Source organism: Galendromus occidentalis, unplaced genomic scaffold, assembly GCF_000255335.2.
Source record: "Galendromus occidentalis unplaced genomic scaffold, Mocc_1.1 scf7180000077515, whole genome shotgun sequence".
In the NCBI taxonomy this organism is placed as follows: domain Eukaryota; kingdom Metazoa; phylum Arthropoda; class Arachnida; order Mesostigmata; family Phytoseiidae; genus Galendromus; species Galendromus occidentalis.
Window position 1 is genome coordinate 1,596,359 of NW_003805503.1, and position 19,831 is coordinate 1,616,189.

The 19,831-nt window shown below is 50.2% G+C and overlaps 1 protein-coding gene across 1 annotated transcript; it reads right to left on the bottom strand.

Annotated features, from left to right (window-relative positions):
* Nucleotides 1-15,176: 15,176 nt before the first annotated feature.
* On the bottom strand, nucleotides 15,177-15,545 carry LOC100897754 (uncharacterized protein K02A2.6-like). Its single transcript, XM_003747315.1, has one exon. The coding sequence runs from the start codon at nucleotides 15,543-15,545 to the stop codon at nucleotides 15,177-15,179; it is 369 nt and encodes a 122-aa protein (XP_003747363.1).
* Nucleotides 15,546-19,831: the final 4,286 nt, after the last annotated feature.

The following is a 19,831-nucleotide window of genomic DNA, read 5'->3' on the forward strand; positions in this document are numbered from 1 at the left end:
CCGTCGCAGTATGACCAGTTCCGAAATCTGGAAGCTTTCGCTTCAGAGTATCACGGCACGAAGTCAAGTCTTCTCGAATCGACGGCGAGGCTGTCGATTACCTCTTCCGGGGTAGCCTCTATCTCTGGGTGCATGGTTATCGACGTCAATCCATTCAGCCTTTCCTCACGCATAGTGGATCTGACATACGTCTTCGAAAGACGGAGAACGCTGAAAGTTCGCTCTGCAGACGACGTTGTGACCGGCAAAGTGGCGAAGATTTGTAGAAGAGTTGCTATCCTCGGGAAACTCGGTCTTCTGATTCAGAGCGTCTACGGCGGTTGCGGGTCTCGCATCTGCGGCTTCGCACATCCATTTGACTCGCGATATGCGGTATTCTTCCTTGACAACGCTTCCGCTGGAGTAAAGGTCTTTCACATAGAATACAACGGCTCCACTTACATCGTCGACTGAGCCCTTCCCGATGTATTTTGGTATGAGGAACTGCAATTTCGCAACGCTACTTCGCAAGTCATGAGGAAGAGAACTGAAGCCCTCGAGCAAGCAGTCTGCGTACGGCAGATAAAGCGATACGCGAAAGAAATGTAGGGTACTACTGATGGAGTGATTATCCCGATACGTCTGTCGACCACAAAGCCGGGGTCGTCGAACATCTACTCCGAGCTAGGCGCACACGGCTATGGCTTCCTCGAAAAGTTCGTTGAAATCCACGACCGCAGTATCTCTCTGGGTCTTCTTCTTGACAGTCTCTATGTCAAGTATAGCATCTTAAGCACTGAATATAACTAACTCCTTAGACTGCAACTGTATGCAAAGGGGTAGGGAGAGTGCCACAAAGCGTTCCATCACGGAGAGATAGACCATGAAGTCACGCTTGCAGACCAGTTCGTTTGCACGGGCCCCGGGCTCCCCTCTTTTCTGCGCGAGTTCTTCGAGAATATGGACGATGGGGAAAAGAAGTTCCTTGAACGTGATATATGCATGGTGGCTTTCTACCAGTCTAGCGGTACGAAGCGGCTTCAGTCGACGAGCTTTCGATTGAGGCATCATGGACTCCACTGAGTCTTGCAGTGACTTGATTCGTTCCGATGACCTGCCAAAGTATGCACACACATTTGCAATAGTTCTCACCGCGAGCCTGATCCGAGTGCTGTCCACTGTGTGTGCCAACACAGTATGAAGACAATGGCTGGCGCACTGAAAGGAGAGAGCTTCGTGAACCAGTTTGGACGTGAAAACGTCTTTAATTTCACTCAGGGGGTAGAATCGACCCTTCTGAAACTTTGCGACTCGATAGTTCGTGTTGTTCAGAACGAATCCAATTGTTGGATGCAGCGATGGGAGGGGAATTTACGGAGGTATCTGCCATTCAATCTCCGTGGTTATGCCTGGCGGCTTTGAAGGTTTCCGGGAGCGATTCTGGATGCGTTTGGAATACTCCCGGATAGTGTATAAATACAGGATTTCCTCTGAAAATATTGAATTTGTGCGATATATTCGAGAAGAGTATCGTATATTCAGATGGGCTCGACCGGCGGAATACAACTTATTGGGCTAGGCCAGTCGATCAAGGGGACAGTTTCCTGAGATTGATGGAGATCAGATCAAAGTCGCGATTCACGGTATTTGAGATTATTTCGATCTCGACTTTCCACCGAGTCGCACGACTCAACAGTGAAGGGAACTCTCTCAAGGAACAATCAGAATCGCTCCTTTCCGAATGTACGGACAACGTGAGCTCAGCCTCCGCATGAGAGCGGTTACTCGTTCCCCTCTTCCCTTGATTCTCGACAAGCCTTCAGCTATTCGTTTTTGTCGATTCGTTGTTCCGTCTCATTATGATTCCCTGTCTCTTGTTCGACCAGGTTCCAAAACTCTTCGAGTGATCGTGCGCCGGGCTGCATCGGTTTTCTCGGCCCTGCCTCAGCCTCCTGTTTGGACGGTGAGCCCGTCTTCTCTTTCTTTAACCAAATGTCTACGGTTTCGGTACAACACCGTGCCGGAGTTGAGCTGGACTTGATGTCGCCGGTAGGGAAGATTGCTGATGACTCGCCCTCGAGCCCACTTGGTCTCTCCGAGTTTGCTCGGTCTGACCCTAACCTGATCTCCTGGCTTTAGTGGTGGGGGGTCGCGCGCTCCCCTGTCATATGTTTTCTTCATTCTTTCGATGTGCTGCCGGCGTGCACTGAGTGCCCTTCGATGCCGCTTGATTTCTGGATTAGGATGATTCGTTCTGACTGGGAGATTCGTTTTCAGTCTTCTCGAGTGGAACATCTGGCTTGGCGTGGCTCCTTCCAGTTCCGCTTGTGGAGTGTCGTGGTAGGCCATTACTCCTCGTTCACGCTCCTGGTCCACTGCCCCGGTTATCTTGATCATTCGTTTGACTATTGCGACGGCGGCCTCTGCTTTGCCGTTAATTTGGTGGAACATCGGAGATGACTGAACGTTTGTCACACTCCATGCTCGATTGAGTCTTTTGAACTCGTCTGATCAGAAGAGAGGATCTGCGTCTGTGACTATGATGTCGAACAAACCGAACATCGCGAATAACTGTTTCACCTTTTTAACGATGCTTCCCGCGGTAGGTCGGTCCGGTGGCCGGATTGCTATGAATAGATTGGAATAAAAGCCGACCATGACTAGAAGTTTGGTCGGTCCGGTGGCGGCGATATCCATGGCAATCTCCTGCCATGGCCTCGAGGGTATTTCATGCGGCATCATCGGCTCCTTTCTCGAAGGGTTCGGATAGGTTTGACAGCCCGGGCAACTTAGGATGTTGCTGGATGTCCCGTTTGACTCTTGGCCAGAAGACACACGAGCTTACTCTTTGTAATGTACACGGCTCCGCGGCCATGTGCGCATAGCAAGCTCTTTTGACGAATTCCTTTTCAGTTGCCGTGACATAACGATAGTGTTGCGGTCTGACCTGCACAATTCTCTCAATGTCGTCAAGACCTGAGCCCAGTCGGGTAGACACCTCGATATGTGCGCCAGCATGCCTATGAAACTTTTGAGCCTAAGCGCGTCACGCGGTTTCCTCATCGTCGAGATGCGAGTTTGTTTTTCTGGATCCATTTGGAGTCCTCGTTCCGTCACCACGAATCCAAAGAACTTACGATTAGTGTCTCGTGCCCCGAGCACCGTCTTCTCTTTATTTCGCTTGTTCCCTCATTCTTAACAGCGCCGATCGTGATCTTCCCCAGCCTCCTGTTTCTCCTTCCCCGCACTGTAATACGTCGTCCGCCAGAGCGTACGTACCCTCCAATCCCTCCAAGTGATCCACCGGAACCTTGAAAAAGATTTCGGGGCTTACACTCAGGCCAAACGGCAATCGTCGAAAATCATAACGCCCAAATGGGGTTTGGAAAGTTTTGAGCTCGCTGCGTCCGGTATCAGTTTACAGTGCCAGAAAGCATCTGCCAGATCGAATTTTGAGAAGAACCTACCGTCGCTCAAGCTTGGAAGAATTTCGTCAAACGCTGTAAAGTGATACACCTCTCTTATGAGTCCCTCATTCAGATTTGGATCCAGACAAATCCGCAGATCACCGTTCTTTTGACGTAGGACTGCGTCCTAGGTCGCACAGATATAGGGGCACTGCAAAAAGTAAACAAATGCAACGGAAGTAGTGTAAGGGATATCGAAACTACTAAGACCCGCCCACCAATCACGAAGTCTTATCCAGAAGAGTATCACAGACCGCCACCGCCATTGGTCAATCCGTTCAGAGAAACACAGCAGACGCTCCAACAAGCACACATAACTACTTCGGAATATGTACTGCCATTCAGTCAATCCCTCACGAAAACCCAAACCGGGCTGTCGTCCGGGCTGTTGTCGTTTTGGAAACGCGACACGACCGATGCTCGCAATAAAGACCGCGAAGACGAGCGTGAGCTATCTGTAAATCTTTTGAGTGTCCTGATTTAGAGGGCAAAAGGCGTTCAATTTGTGACGACTCCGAAGCGAGACTCGATCGAATTACGAAGACGAGCGCTGGGTCTGGCAACGGTCACCGAAAGGTGCCGGTCTGCGCGCACAAAGCCGCGTTTGGCGGCAGGAGCCTTAACAGTGACACTGATACTTGTGGTGGTAATCTGCATCGGTTACTAGCGAATTTTTCTCCCTCTCTCCTACCGTGGTTTATTTGTATCATTCTAAGTGATACACTGTCTGATGCACTATTTCAACTAGTGAAAGGCTCGCAACAGACGGATGTCCCCAGAGAGGTAGACATAAGGACGTTCAAGTCAGACAAGATCGTCGGCGGCATCGATTCAACGTTCGTTAGGAAAATCAACGAACACGAAATTTTAATGAATCACACACATTTCAGTTATCACTAAACCGATTTTCTCTGCATACATGAATAAATAAAAGCCCCTGACGCAGTTCTACGAGTCTCCTTCTTCAGTCAGAACTGAACACGCAGGGAACCTGCAATTTTTAATCTAGATCGGAATTCGGTTCACCCACTGAGTAGGCAAGTCCACCACCTGAGCCGAGTCCACTCTTTCCACGACGCCGCGCCGACAGAGTTCCTCCAGCTTCTTTTTCAGTTTTGTCTTGAGATGTGGTCGACCAATGATCGGTTGAAGGTCCTGCTCCACAACTACTTTTTCGATCGTAGGCTTTCTGCTCGTTCTTGTCTGTGTGATTTCTATCCTGGCCTTACCCAACGACCGGATCACTCATTTGTTGTACACCCTTAGATTGGGTTTTCTTTTTGTATACAGGCGCGCCTTCGGAATCAGAGACTGTGCTGTCACTTTGCAGCTTGCCCCGCTGTTTATCTGGAACCTGATGATCCGATTGCCGCTCTCCCGGACTGCACCCTTCATGAATTTCATTCGCTCTTTCTTCCTCTCGATCGCGAAGATGGCGTCCACGGTGTCATCCTTCCGGCCACGGCTCGTCTGATTCGATCGCATCGATTGTTGTTCTTCGTCTGAAACACACCGTTGCGAAGTGAAGGTTCGTCTTCCCACAACTCTTGCAGCGCTTCCCTTGCGCTAGACTGTCTCCTGGTCGGTGCGCCCGTTTACGAGAGAAAAATAGAATTCATCAGGAATTCTATGGCCGAGAGAGCTGTATGGATTCCTATCGATGAAACAACCGATGCAACGGGTCGTCTTGTCGCACATACGATCGTGGGAACTCTGGATAGTGAGGAAAGTAGAACCTTCCTCCCCCATGCGGGAAACCTAGAAAGGACCAACATCAAGCTTTCATTCACGCATTGACGACTCTGTGGCCGGATGGAATCAATCATGAGGGGGTCCTGCTAATTGAATCATGTATTTTCAAAACATCCTAAGTCCACTCCAAAAAAAAGACGACGAAGTGAAACCTGTCTGTAGTTTCCCCAAGAAGACACCGATCCAGGCTCGAGGGGTCATTTCTGAAAGCCCTCGCGGAGAGCTTTCAGAAAAAAAATATGAGACCTTACTCCCCATCTATGTGTGTCTTCAATGACTAAAATTAGTCTTTGGACTTAGGATGTTTTGAAAATACATTTTTTTTTCAATTCAAATCTGCTCTGGAATCTTCCAGGATGGTCGGAGGAGGCTGATTTTTTTTTCAAAATGTAGCTCAGGTCCTCAGCTTTCAAAGGCCGCCCCGTTCGACCCTGTACCTCCGCCCGTTCAAAAGTTACAGCTCTCTTAAGATCAGGCCCTTCCCTCATAGGGATAACATTGGATCGAAAATTTCCCTTGATGAATTTTTCCCTCATCTCAAAATCGCCGTAAAATCCTTAAGGATAATCGCAGGAGGCTGTTTTTTTTCAAAATGAAGCCTAGCTCGCGATCTTTCCAACGCCACCCCGTTCGACCCTTCTGGTCTACTCGGTCGGAAGTTACTGCTCTTTTGATATTAGGCTCCTCCCCCATAGGGTCAACATTGAATCGAAAATTTTGGAAATGACTTTGCCCGCGAAACCATCCATCTTAAAACTGCTCCAAAAACATATAGGCTGGTCGTAGGAGTCTGTTCCTTTTTCCAAGATGCAGCTCATGTCTTTAGCTTTCCAACGAGGCCCCGAACGACCATAGGACCTGACACTCCATTCGACAGTTGCAATTCGAGCCCGGTTTGCGGCTCGGAACAACATTCCCCGAAGTACTCGCATACGCTTCACCATGAGTCCGCTTCTGCCTGTTAACTGCAGCTCGATAGTTGGCTGGGTTCCGAACACCGGCTCGGTGTGTGTGGGAGCCTTCATCACTGGAACTCGAAGACATGCTGCAGTCCACTGACCATGAGTCGGGAACTCGCGAACAATGAGCACGTGCTCCGGAAACCGTCGGAGGTAAGCGGCGGCAGTCGGAGCACAATCACGGAAACCTACTCAAAACAAGCTCCGTAGCATGAGGATGCCTCTGAGCGGGAGCGCACCAGTCTCAGAAGGTGGAAATCAGAATGGGGGAATCGTCCACTCTCGATATGCCTGTAGCTCCCGAACGGGTCAGGTCCTATGGTCGTTCGGGGCCTCGTTGGAAAGCTAAAGCATGAGCTGCATCTTGGCAAAGGAACAGCCTCCTACGACCAGCCTATACATTTTTGGAGCAGTTTTGAGATGGATGGAAATTTCGCGGGCTAGGTCATTTTCAAAATTTTCGATTCAATGTTGACCCTATGGAGGAGGAGCCTAATCTCAAAAGAGCAGTAACTTCCGACCGAGTAGACCAAAAGGGTCGAACGGGGCGGCGTTGGAGAGCTGGTGAGCTAGGCTTCATTTTGAAAAAAAAACAGCCTCCTGCGACTATCCTGAAGGATTTCACGGCGATTTTGAGATGAGGGAAAAATTCATCCAGGGAAGTTTTTGATCCAATGTTATCCCTATGAGGGAAGGGCTTAATCTTAAGAGAGTTGTAACTTTCGAACGGGCGGAGGTACAGGGTCGAACGGGGCGGCTTTGGAAAGCTGAGGACCTGAGCCACATTTTGAAAAAAAAATCAGCCTCCTCCGACCATCCTGGAAGATTCCAGAGCAGATTTGAATTGACAAAAAAATGTATTTTCAAAACATCCCAAGTCCAAAGACTCATTTTAGTCATTGAAGACACACATTGAGGGGGAGTAAGGTCTCATATTTTTTTCTGAAAGGATCGGTATCTTCTAGGGGAAACTACAGGCAGGTTTCACTTCGTCGTCTTTTTTTTGGAGTGGACTCAGGATGTTTTGAAAATACATGATTCAATTGTGAGCGATGGTGCAGCCTACATGAAGAAGGCTGGTGTTGCTCTCCAAGTGCTTTTCCCGAAAATTCTCCAGGTCACTTGCGCCGCACATGCACTCAACAGAATCGCCGAAGACATAGGCTCCATGTTCCATGAGGTCGACAGACTCGTATCGAACAAAAAAAAGTTTTCCTCAAATCGGCAGCCCCGGTGACCTTCTTCCACGAAACGTTCCCAACACACCTCTCCCGCCGGCGCCGGCTCTAACGAGAGGGGGAATTGGCTCAAGGCCGCTGCGTACTACGCCGATCATTTCGACGCATTTTCCGCGGTTGTAAACGCATTGGATCCAAGGGATGCAGCAGGCATCAGCTCAGCTCAACAGCTCCTGAAGGGGGACGGCATCAAGAGCCAACTCGCGATGACCTAGGCTCACTTTGGGAGCATACCTGAGGCGATTGAGAAACTGGAGAGAAATGGGGCATCTCTCGTCGATAGCACGAGCGTTTTTGAAGGTATCATCGCAGAAGTCCAGCGAACGCCTGGTGTGTCTGGAGAACGAGTACGTCAGAAATGCACCTGGAACCTCACAAGAAATCACGGCTTCGGAAAATTGAAGGGCGTCGCAAATGTACTCCTCGGCTTCTCAACGGGCTGTCCCGAAGGCGTTGAGCCCTCCGAAATCGCCTCGTACAAGTGCGCTCCCTTGACCTCGGTCGATGTCAAGTGAAGTTTCTCGGCGCTCAGATATATGCCTACAATTAGTGATCGGCGCCAAAGCTTTACATTCGAAAATTTAAAAATGGTTGTAGTAGCCTATCGTAACCGATGACTTCTCTTCTGGTACTTCATAGTCGTGCATCAGATGGGGATCAGACGAAGAAACCTTGAAGGAGCGTAAATCAGTATCTATTCCACAATTAATCGTGCGCACATACTATATCCTGTTCGTAAAGGCTTATTTCGGCAGTCTTCTGTGCATATCCGCATGCATGTTTCTCATTTTTTTAGCGCATGAACATTCGCGCTCGTGATTCACGACCTACTTCTCGGGCAACCAGTTCTTAACGCAATTAGACTTATCCCAGGCCTGTTCGCAACAACCGCTGGCGCCCTCGACTCGCCTTCACACCACGATCACCACGCACCGAGGACTATTTCAGCACAACCGCTCTGTTCTTCTTGGATGACATTCTAATCATGGGCTCCAACCCCGCTGAACATGATGAATGTCTTCGCCTTCGGTCGCGCGCCTGCGTATATGGGGCGGTGGTGAATATTTTCATACAGCAAAGTGCGCAAACGCGACAATGCCGAGAGTTGGCGACCAGTTCCCGTCACTTACGATGAGTGATGCGTGTTGTACTCACGCTAGTCTGGCGACGAGACTGCGATCATTATACAAGAGCAACAGAGTTCCAGTACATTCATTCCTCTCTTCCAGCAGACGGCGTCCTTCTGTCTGGTCGTCTCGAGAAGAACTGTGACCCGAGAAGAACTAAATGCAAGACGCTCGCCTCTCTTCAAGAGATGTTCCTCGATAAGCTCCGACAGTGACTCGAGAAGATCTGCATGCGGGATGGACCACTCGTTCCAGAAGCACCATCTGCATTGCTGAGAACCCCCCCCCCATGTGTGGCGATTTTCAAGCGTAGAGTAGTCGGCTGCAATCTTCTTATGTGGCCTGTAGCCTCTGGGTATGAAGGAATATGGCCTTACTAGGAGATCGTCGCCGGTCTCGAGACGGAAGAGATGAGCCTCAGGCAAATCGTCTTTGTTGTAGGTTTCTCTGTATTTCAGTTCGATTCTGCCCCCTTCCTCAGCTTGTGAGGTGCCAATGATAAGGAGGGGAATATAGGTATACTGACCATGCCCGTCGAGTTCCGACACAGAATCCTTTCCTCCATTTCCCTGTTCGACCCGTCATCGTGTTTTTCCGCACAGGAAGTCCTCGAAAGAGACTATGTTGTTGCTGGGGCGGAAACGTTTTATATTCGCGACTTTGTACGATGCTTTCAGCTCACGCGAAGAGAGATGAAATACTTGAGGAGGAGAATCGAAGCTTCTACCGCAGCTCCGCAGAGATTGGTTCGCGAGATGATGACCGTATCAAGCCGGAAAACACATACATTTCGAATACGCTGAGCCCGCCTCCGTCTTCTGGAATCACTCTCGTCTGCGAGGGATAGAAACCTATCGATCGAGAAGGCGGACCTGCCGTGGTCTATCTTGATGTTTCCATGGTGGAGCTCCGTCTGGAATCATAATGATTAGACTCGTCGCTTTAGAGCTAGACTCATACACTTCGATTGCATGGCACCTCATACCATGCTTTGAAGTACGTGAAGGGAGCGTTTGGTCTCGAGTCGTTCGGACTTGCCCCTGAAGATGGATCACCTCAGAGGAGTCTCGTGGCGGAGGAGATTCGTCGGTTGCTTGGCCGGTTGTCTAGCGGTGATTCTCATGTTACAGCAGAGTCAGAATCGCAAGAGGCCCACCCAGACTCGGCAGACAAATGGAGTGCGTGGTCCAATCCCCAACCCGCCATACGAAATAATCGAGACTGAAGAGCTTATAGTGGCGTCTGTTCTGAACTCCATCGAAAAGATCGTAGAGAAGAATAGCATTCAAGTCGAGTTCATCAATTGTCATCTGACGCATGGGCTCAAGAATTCTCCGTATCCTGTCCTGACGAGAAACTACATCAACTTCATTCAAAACGATAGTGATCTGATAAACGATTTCCATGCTCGGGGCAAACTGAGAGTTGCTTTCCTCTGCCTGAACTACAGCATGCATCATCCCTATCTGGACGGATTCAGCCGCGGAGGGCTGAGGTTGCGTGCTCAATCTTATCGTATCCGATACGAAGATCCCACTGACCTGCTGATTTTGATCACCCGTAGCAACCATCCAGGCATGGAGGCGAAAATGCGAATGTTCCCGAACTATTTCAGGGAAGTCATTCATTTCGACGCGGAGCATTCATTTCGTTTTTCCTGCCGCAAGAGGATGTATTTCAGAACGCCCTTAGGCTTCAGGATGATCACTGAGAATGTCAAGCGCATGCCAGGCTCAATGTCTGAGTGCCTCCGGGACTGGATATCGGTAGACAAACGAAGAGCTTGTCCCAAGGTGCTCTCAAAAGCGCAAGCTCTGAAGAGTTTGGCCCTCCAAGAATCTGATTCGATCACAGCTACTTTCAGTAGCGACATTGAACCGTGCTTCAATGCTTCGATGTCAATGTTTGTCTCTGCCGCGGTCAGCGGAGCTCTGGCGAAGCTGCCCCATCACATTCAGCGCGACGTGACAGCATACGGCTTCGACGAGCAAACTCCTGTTCTTAGAATTCGGGCCGAAGTATTCAACGGATCGGTCTTGAGCCTGATCATTCTACTTTGCTCATCGATCTGGTTGTTGAGTGACTCATCGTCTTTCGGAGCATTTCTCGATCTACTCTTCGTGTTCTCAAGCTCTGGACATTGTCCGAAAAAAGTGAAGAACACCGTTGCCTCAGTGGCTGCCTTGTGGATCTTGGGAAGCATGTTCTTCTCTCAGATTCTCGTGGACGACATGACCTCTACGTTCGCTATACCTGGCGAATGGCGAGTTCAAAAGCTTGAGCGTTGTGGAGTCGACAAATACATAAGCGACTCCCGATTGTACAGCGTTACGCCGGCCATTCGGTTTGTGTCCCTGGCTCTCAGCGCCAGGAATCCTTTCGGCGCAAAGACGATCGTATGCGGTTCACACTCTGATCTGGATGGGATACGTAATCTGCTCGGCTTCGCAAACCTGTATCGAATATCTTTGGAGGACGCTGCTCAAAATTTCATTGTCCTCCCTCGGAATTACGTACTGCTTCGTGGGACCGCCAGCGGGGTCGTGAGGCTCGATCTTGCGAGCAGGTTCGTGGATAACAAGGACTGGAATGAGCTTGCTTCCATGATGCTGGCTTACGACCTCTTGAAGTCACCAACTGAGACGATTCAGAGGAGAACTATGAGATCAGTCGGGAGGCTTCTGGAGGAAAGATTCAATTGCTGCAAAAGCAAGCGAAAGGCCGCTCGCGAATTCCAAAGATACCTTGCTACTTTCGGAACAGAAGATCGAGAGCGAGCAGCAGTCGATAATTTTCCGATGAAATTTCTGTTGATCGCGTACTGCCTCTGCTGTGTCTGTCTCTTAGCCGAGGTCGCGCTCCATTCTGCCGGACGCATTTTCACGGAGAAACGACCGGGACGAGTTCATACCTCACATCGCTACATCTCCCGTCCATGGCGTCGAATTCGACAGCGTGCCTTCAGGAGCGCTGCACGATAGCTCCATGAAACAAGCATCATACAAGAGCCGTTATCGCAAGCGACTGAGTGCATCGCTCTGTCCAATATTGCAATTGACGAGGAAGAAACGGACTGCCTTCGATTCTTTGTTGCATATAACCTTGCCGGAGCTCGATTATGCGCAGGCTCCTCATTCACACGGGATAAAGTCTCTTGTTGACCCCAGGAGAGTCAGATATAAACTCGTTGTTCGATCTATCTATCTGGCCAATCAGGATCCCTCCATTGCGAAACTTCTCATCAGCAGCCCATGAGTCATGTTACCCATGAGCCCTGTGCTAAGGACGTGAATGGTCGCTCTATAATGGGCTCTCGCCCCTCCCCACCCACGTAGTTTTTACCGACTTTCATGAAGTATAGCGCCGTAATATATGATTCTTCAGTGAATGGAGAATCGATGACAACTTGAGTTCCTTCTTCCCGAAAGAAAGACCGTTTGCAGTTCCCAAGTAGTACATGAAGAAGACCCTTCGGTGTTTGGACTCTCCCGTCAGGGAGGGAGCCGTGGAACTTGTCGATTCACTTGTGGTAAACTCCTCGGAGTGGCTTCCCTGAGAGCTCATCCAGTGAACTCCGTTCGATCCTCCGTCTTCATGAACTTCTTTCCTCTGAATAGGAATGCACGGAGTACGTTCGTAGATGGGAGAATCGAGTCTCGGCGGGAAATTCTCGTTGCCATGCCCGTCAGCGAGGCTTGTGCTGAACATTCTCAAGCCTCCGTCGTTTGAAGACTTACCTGAGAACGACCATGACCGAGAGCAGGCTTACAGGTACAACGTTCATGAACACGCATCGCGATAAATATTTGTGCATTGAGTCAATCATAAATAGATTCGGGTCGAAGCAAACCGGCGAGTGAACTTCGTGCCTCGACAATACGCTTTGATGAGGCTGAGAGGAACAGATATCAACTCCGGATTGGTCCCTGCTGAAGACGAGCCATTCAGCTCAGATATCGTCGATCGAGTTGCCTAACAGTAACATGCATATCACTCATTGTATACATGGCGTAAAACCGAGCATACTACACCGCAAAGATACATGACCGAGCGTGGCAGAAGATGGAAGGAAACTACGCCCCCCCCCCCAAAAAAAAACCCTGGATCCGCCAGTGGACGACCGACGATATGGATGAGAACATTCATATCGCCAACGTCCAACCTATGATCCCGCGAATGATCAATGTCGGTGGAGAATAAATAAAGCAGGTTCAGCTATGAGCTAAACCGAAGCTCGCGTCGAGCTACGTCGATTCGATTGAAGAGACAAAATTACTATCAGCTAGCAGTGGCTGAAGTTCTTGTCCCAAGCATTGAATCAAACCGAGTGGTACCGCACCGTCACGTGCAGCTGGGAAGAATATTCGTACCGTGCGTCGTTCGCGTGCGCTCGTGCGCTCCCTCTCGCTCTCAGAGAAACCGAAACAATTCACATGGTGCCGTGGCCGAAATCCGTATCTGACCGAGTGCAAGGACGACAAGATACGACCCGAGGTACGGTGCGAACCTCAATCAACGCTTGAGGACATCAGAGGCCGAGCCGAGCCGTCCAGAGAAAACCCCGACGTGAGAAAGGAGCTGAGGACGCTTAGTCAGCGACGGACGATCCGACGATACAGAATCAAGATTGAGATCGCCGGAATTGAAGGTCTGAGCGACGGGAACCCGGAGCTCCTCGACAATTAGAGTCCCGACGTCCTCTTGGAGGTGATGACACAGCATCTCTCACGGGTGCGCGAGTTCACCGAACAGATTTGTGGGCTGCTTGAGGATGAAGATCTTGGAGGATAGATCTCCGAGTCCGATGCGTTTGAGGCGTATCCCGAGATCGATGCTGTCTTCGCGAATATTTCGGCTGAGGCCGAATGGAGTGCGAACTTATCGTCGAACGCCGCACAAACATTCTACAAAACACCGCAAGGCGTGCGGCGAGTTCGCTTTCGGCCTGCGTGCGAGTCCACAATTCACAATGATTCCACCGTCGACCAACAGGCAGACTCCCGAAACCCAAACAGACGACACTTCGAGCTCGACGAGCCTTCACCGAGGCGCCGAAGAGAACAACGTCTCGAGCCATCCCGTCGAGGGTACCGTATCGGCACTGTATAAATCAGAAACTGCGTCGCCTAAGGAGTGACTCTTAAATTGAAATTCGTTAAGATGTCCGGACGCTTGAGGACGCATCTGGTGGAGCATCCCCCCTATTGCAATCAAAATGCTATGTCTCTCCGTCTGTTAGCTCTTTCCCGGCTCTTCATCTTCACCCATTCCTACTCCATCCTATAGAATGAAAACGCGATGTCTCCCCGTCTGACAGCCGTTTTCCGCCTACCCGTGTGCGAGTTGATGTTTTCTTCCCTCTATCACCGTCCTGCCCAGAGATTGTCGAAAAATATAGTGGACTCGGATATAAGAGACACTCGTTTACATCGGACTATTTTCGGGGACCGGTCCCCACATCTCGACGCTTGCTAGTAACCCATCCGCGCTTCGCTGCGGCAGGAAGGCTGATCGATACCACCAGCGTCGCCTACTGCAACACACGTTTGTATATGAGTTTTTGTTACAATCGTAAGCGAGTGACCGCATAACCAGATCATCGAATTCCGAGAAATTCGCCTGACCAGGTAGCGAATCGTCCCTGACATCCCAAGCCGTCTTGCATATGATGGTGATTAATAAATCTGGACTGCCACCGGCCCGAACATTCGTCTTCGTGTTTTGTGCTACTCATGCATGTGGCGTGGGCTTCTGATGGAAGTCGCCGGAAGGATACCTGTGTTCCCCACATGATCGGAATTCAAATTCCCGTCTGTGTCAATCGCATCTCCCAAATGAATGGGTTCTTCGGATTCTACCCGCTCGCGCTTCGCTGTGGTATAAAGACTTCCCTATAACAGTAACGTCTAACGCAACACACCACAATCATTAGACTTTTAACTTTAGTATTGGTTAGCCGGTGGCGGGATCTCAAGCTCGTCGAATTCTGAGAAAACACTGCCTGACAACCACTACTGTCTATCAGATATTCTTGGCTAGCCTCGTCGGCTGGTCCACCATCATTGAAGCTGGTGCTCCCCATCGAGCCGAGGACTACTTTGCCGCGTAACTCTCCCACAGTCACCGACTTGGTAGTTACGGGATAGCCTCCCATGTCCGTCATCTTTTCCACGTGTCTGTTAGACGGGTCGAGCAGGACAATTCTTTTCGAACCGTCAACCAAGAATGCCGTTCGTTTCTTCTGAATCGTGCCATCGCGGCATGTAATGTTTCGAACCGGGACTAGATCAAACAGAATCGCCGTCAAAATGAGGCATTTTTTCTCGATATTGAAAATGTTCGCAATCGAAGGACAGAGAGATTGAGCTCGCGGAATGTCTTCACCCCCGGATTCTTCGATGACAGTGACCTTCTCATCCTTCTTTATACAATCTGTTGGTTCTCGAGTTCCTCGGTCATAGAATTTCTCATTCGTCTCTCTGCCTGCAGTGAGGGCTTAGGTCACTTGTTCTGGGTCTATGATTTTTGGCTTCAATTGCCTGGTGATCATTGGTGTCCAGTCCGCGCGTGTTTCGACATTAATCTCTGTGCTGGAGATACCCAATCTCTCGATCAAGGAGTATTCCTCCATTCGAAAACGGCCGCATAATGCTCCTAAATTCCATACGTAGTCGTCTTCAAAATCGCTTTCGCTTCCTTGACGGCTCTTTCTGCGAGACCCTTGCCCCTTGGATAGTATGGGCTTGATGTCACATGATTGATTCCGAATCTCTTCAGAGTATCTGTGAACTCGTAGCTAGCATACTGCGGGTCATTGTCACTCCGCAGAGTCACGGGGTACCCGAAATGTTGAGATACGGAGAACAACGCTTTCAAGATCGCGTTCGTCGATATCAAGTTCACGGGCACGATTTCCCAGAAGAAAGAGTGATCATCTACAACGATGAGAAAATTCTTCCCTCCGTATTGCATGAGATCAGTGCTGGCTCTCTCCCATGGTAGTCTGGGGGCCTCACCCTTCATCATTGGTTCGCAGGGATTTCGTGGTCGGTGTTCCTCACATAGGCGACAATGTTTCGCGTACTCTTCGATATCATGCGTTATTCGAGGCCAAAAAACTGCGTTCCGAGCCCTCAACTTCATTTTCGTGCAGCCCGAGTGTGCTCGGTGTAGTTCTTGTAGGACGTCCTCTCTTTCGGCGTAGAACTACGCCGTACGGCTCGGTTCGGAAAAAAAGCGTCACGGAGAGGAGGAAAAACTATTCCTCACTCTGAAAACTATCGTAATGGAGCTCACCTCACTGCAATTTACTCTCGAAACGCTTTTCCATTTGGAAACGCTTGCGATTTCTTCCTAGGCTTCGACTTCCAAAACGCGCCAAAATTCGAAAAAAAACATTAGGTCGCGAAGTTGCCGGTGGCGACAGTGGGACAGGAATCACCGCACGGGGAAAGCACATTACCGTGAATCCTCCAATAATGACCCGGGCCTCTAGTTTTTCAGATACCTCCGGCGAGGGGCTTCTATTGGAGAGGGGCTACTATTGGAGGGGGGCTTCTAACATTCCAAGAGAAATCTTGCTCCGGGGAATCGATGATGGGTTTCTGGGGGAAAACGTGTTCCCGGTCTGGGTGGAAATCCTTGGGCGTCGCAGTCCAGATTCTATCACGTCAGCTTTTCCTCAGCCGACTTCGGCAGTGCGGGGTCTCCTAGTAGAGAGGGGCTCCTCTTGGAGGGGGGCCTCTATTGGAGAGAGGCTTCTTTTGGAGGGGGGCTTTTATTTTCTCAAAGGTTCCGGCAGGAGGGCCTCTATTAGAGAGGGGTTCCCATTGGAGAGGGGCTGCTATTGAAGGGTTTACGGTGATCGAGCATCGTCGGATCATCTCACCATAGCCAGTCGGATCGATTGCATACGCGAACAGGGAAGATCCCCCTCGTCCAGTGGCCGTGACGCGAATGTAAGAGAGACCAGGACCGAGTGGCGGGTCGGTCTCTGAGTCATGAAGTGAAAAGGAGTCCAACAGCGACCACTCTCTACGTGAAAGGTCATCGCGAGGAACGACCGAGCATGGAGGGAAGAATCTAGCGACCACGAGGCCGCATATCCACTCTACAGTAGCAGCGGTCGGCGTACCTCCGCCATTCGAGAAACTGGAAAGAGCGGCCCACTGCAGTGGGCTCACGGTTAAGGAACGCCTCGGAGAGCAAACATCCAGGATAATGAACCTTCCGAATCGACACAATTGACCCGCATTACAAACCAGTTTGACCTGTTAAGTAACTTTCTCAGATTTCTGGAGAGAATCGAAGCGGATATCCCAGGTCTCGGGACTTCCGAATTCTCTTTTTTTCTGCTAGCGCTTCGACCTAGAAATTCTTCGAACAACTTCAGCCATCGTTCGCTTATAGTGATTTTGTACCTTCAAACGAATCGACGTTGTTCTACGCAAACATCGGTTTGGCTCGTAGTCAAACCTGCTCTAAATTTTTTCTTTGGGTACGACTATGCGGTTCGAACGGAAAACTATTCCGTCTTCCACATGAATCTCTTCTTTGTGAGGCCAATATTGACGGGCGATTCCCGGGACTTCACACATGTCATTCGGCCAACCGTGGTCGAATAACTGTGTTAGACTCCGAAGCTCCTCATCATTTGCCGTTGCTTCCCGATACTCTTCGAGACGGTTGTCGTGTACAGCGATTTCAGCTACAACCGCCGTCGGCATCCCATACTCATCCGTTTCCGAACTAGGGTTACGGGATAAGTGGTCCGCCACCAGCAATTCCTTACCGGGCTTGTATTCCACATCTAATATCATATCGTTGCAGAGTTATTCTCATCTTTTGTAGCCTTGCTGGTACTTGATCGAGCGTCATCTTCATTGTGGCCTCGAGGGGCTTATGATCATTTTCGACCCTGAGGTTCGGTTAACCCAGAGTATAATAATGGGATTTGAAGCGACCAAACACGATTGCCAATAACTCTTTCTCTGTTTGAGCATATCGTTTCTGGCTCTCGGCGAGTGAGCGGCTGGCATAGGCGATCGGTTGTCCAGATCGTAGCAGACTTCGCCTAGCCCGTTCTGGGAGGCGTCCACCGATAGAACGAGAGGGATTTTCGGGTCGTAGTATTTCAAAACGTTGTCTTTGGTGAGATCTTGCTCCAGATCTTCGAACGCCCGTTGTTGCTCTGCGCCCCAGATGAACATTGCGTCTTCGTCGATTAGTTTGCGCAACGGGGCCGTCTTTTCTGAGAATTTGGGGATGAAACGTGCAACGTAGCTCAGCATTCCCAACAAGCTTTACACTCCCCTTACATCCTTCGGTGCCGTGAATGTTGATATATCTTTCACTCGTTCTTCATCCAACCGGACGCCATCTTTCGTTAAGATATGTCCGAGGTTCTTCACCGCTGGTCTTTTGTTTTTGCATTCGGCTCTATTGAGCACCAGGCCCACTTCCACACATGTCCTGAGCACCTCTCCGAGCCTTCGATCGTGCTCCTCTTCCCTCGATCTCCAGAACAGCAAGTCGTCCACGACGCATGTCACTCCTCCGAGATCCCCGAACAATTCATCGGTCAGTTGCTGGAATAAGTAGGAGGCGCATTTGATTCCATATGGCACCTTTGTGGAGCGGAACTTTCCGAATTGACATATAAAGGTGCACGGGAGTGAGCTTCGTCTATCCATCTCGACCTGCCAAAAGCCCTCGTCGGCATCGAGCGTGGTGAAGTATTTCGCTTCCAAGAGTTTCCCTAGGACGTTGTCCAATCTCTTCATTGGATGTGGACTTCGTTAGATGAATCGGTTGAGCTGGGTTGGGTCGAGGCATATCTTTAGCTTACCATCAGGTCTGAGGACGGGTACTATCTTGCTAAAAAATTCCGTCGGCTCCCTCAGCGGTACGCGGTACAATGACATTTTTCTTGAGCATCCTTTGCAGTTCCGCTCGAACTGCTCTATCGCAGGTAGAGCTGCGACATTCAGGCACTCAAAAATCGAGAAAGAGGCAGGCAAAAAGGCATAAAAACAGCCGGGAAAAGCGCTAAAATTAGGCAAAAAATGGCAACAAAGGCATCAAAGAAGTACCGATTTTTTATTCGTCCTCACCATCGATTAAGTTACACATCGGTATTATGTGATATTTTGCGTTCTCCTGAGTCAGAGACAATCTACGATCCGACATCAACATCTTAGACCTTGAGAAGGATCGCTCGACATCGTCGCTCACCATAGGAGCATAGCGGAACAAAGTCGTATCTGCTAAGGTGAACTGGGGCGGAACCGGCCCGTGAACTCGAACGACTGACGAAATTTCTCTGAAGACACCATAGCCCTCGTTGTTTTGCAGAACGCAGCGAAGCTTCGCCTTGATCGGACCGCTCTTTGGTCCGACTGCGGCGAAGACAGAAGTCTCGATCTCTTCCAGAATACCGAATGTTGTTCCAATGGGCTGCGCAGCACATTCCAGTTTTCCGATAGCCTCTGCAATTTTTCCGAAATGCGTCGCAATGTACACTAGCTGCGATTTGAGCTTCGGCTCCGATAGCAGGTTCTGGGATGTAGCAATGGAGAGCGCGTCTTCGGGATCAAAGCTCTTCAGAACTCCTTCGATGCTCTCGAAGTTCTCCGCATAGTAACACGCAGCCTTCAGCCAGGTGCCCCAGCGTGTTAAAACGGGCTCTGGAGGCTGACTTCATGATGCACTCTCGTCTCGGGACAACAATCAACGAAAACTCGTATCTGATGATTGATAATCTCGCTCGTCTCGGAGACGCTCTGAACGCTTGCTCGCCTGAAGCGCTCGCGGTGCAACTGATGGTGCATCGACTCGGCGTGCCCGAGCTTGCACATGCACGTTCAGCCCTGAAAGGTCTGAAACCGGGTCATAGTATGAATTTGAACGACTTCTTTCCGAATCGGAGAGTTCTGGACCTATCTTCTCTCCCGATTCGAGACCGAACCCGCGTTCTTTCTCACAATTTTGAGCATTCCGAGCCACCTCTCGACCTCTCAACCCGTGATGTCCCGCTTCCACTTGAGCCCCTTGGGCCTTTTCGTTGATTCTCTGATTGCCAGTCGCGAGTTCGAAACCGTTCCGTACCGTGATCTTCGTTTGGTGAGCCGTGGTACGAGAGACTCCATGACCTTCGACGAGAGGGCCCCCTTCTGCCACGCTGCCGCTCTGTGTCGCTCCAACCGGACCTCGAACCCCGCGCCGCTGCTACTCCCGGTACGCATTCTCGACCGCATTCACTGCTGCCTTGGTCAGCTTGCCCTCGCTCGGCTCGGCCCACTTGTCCCCCC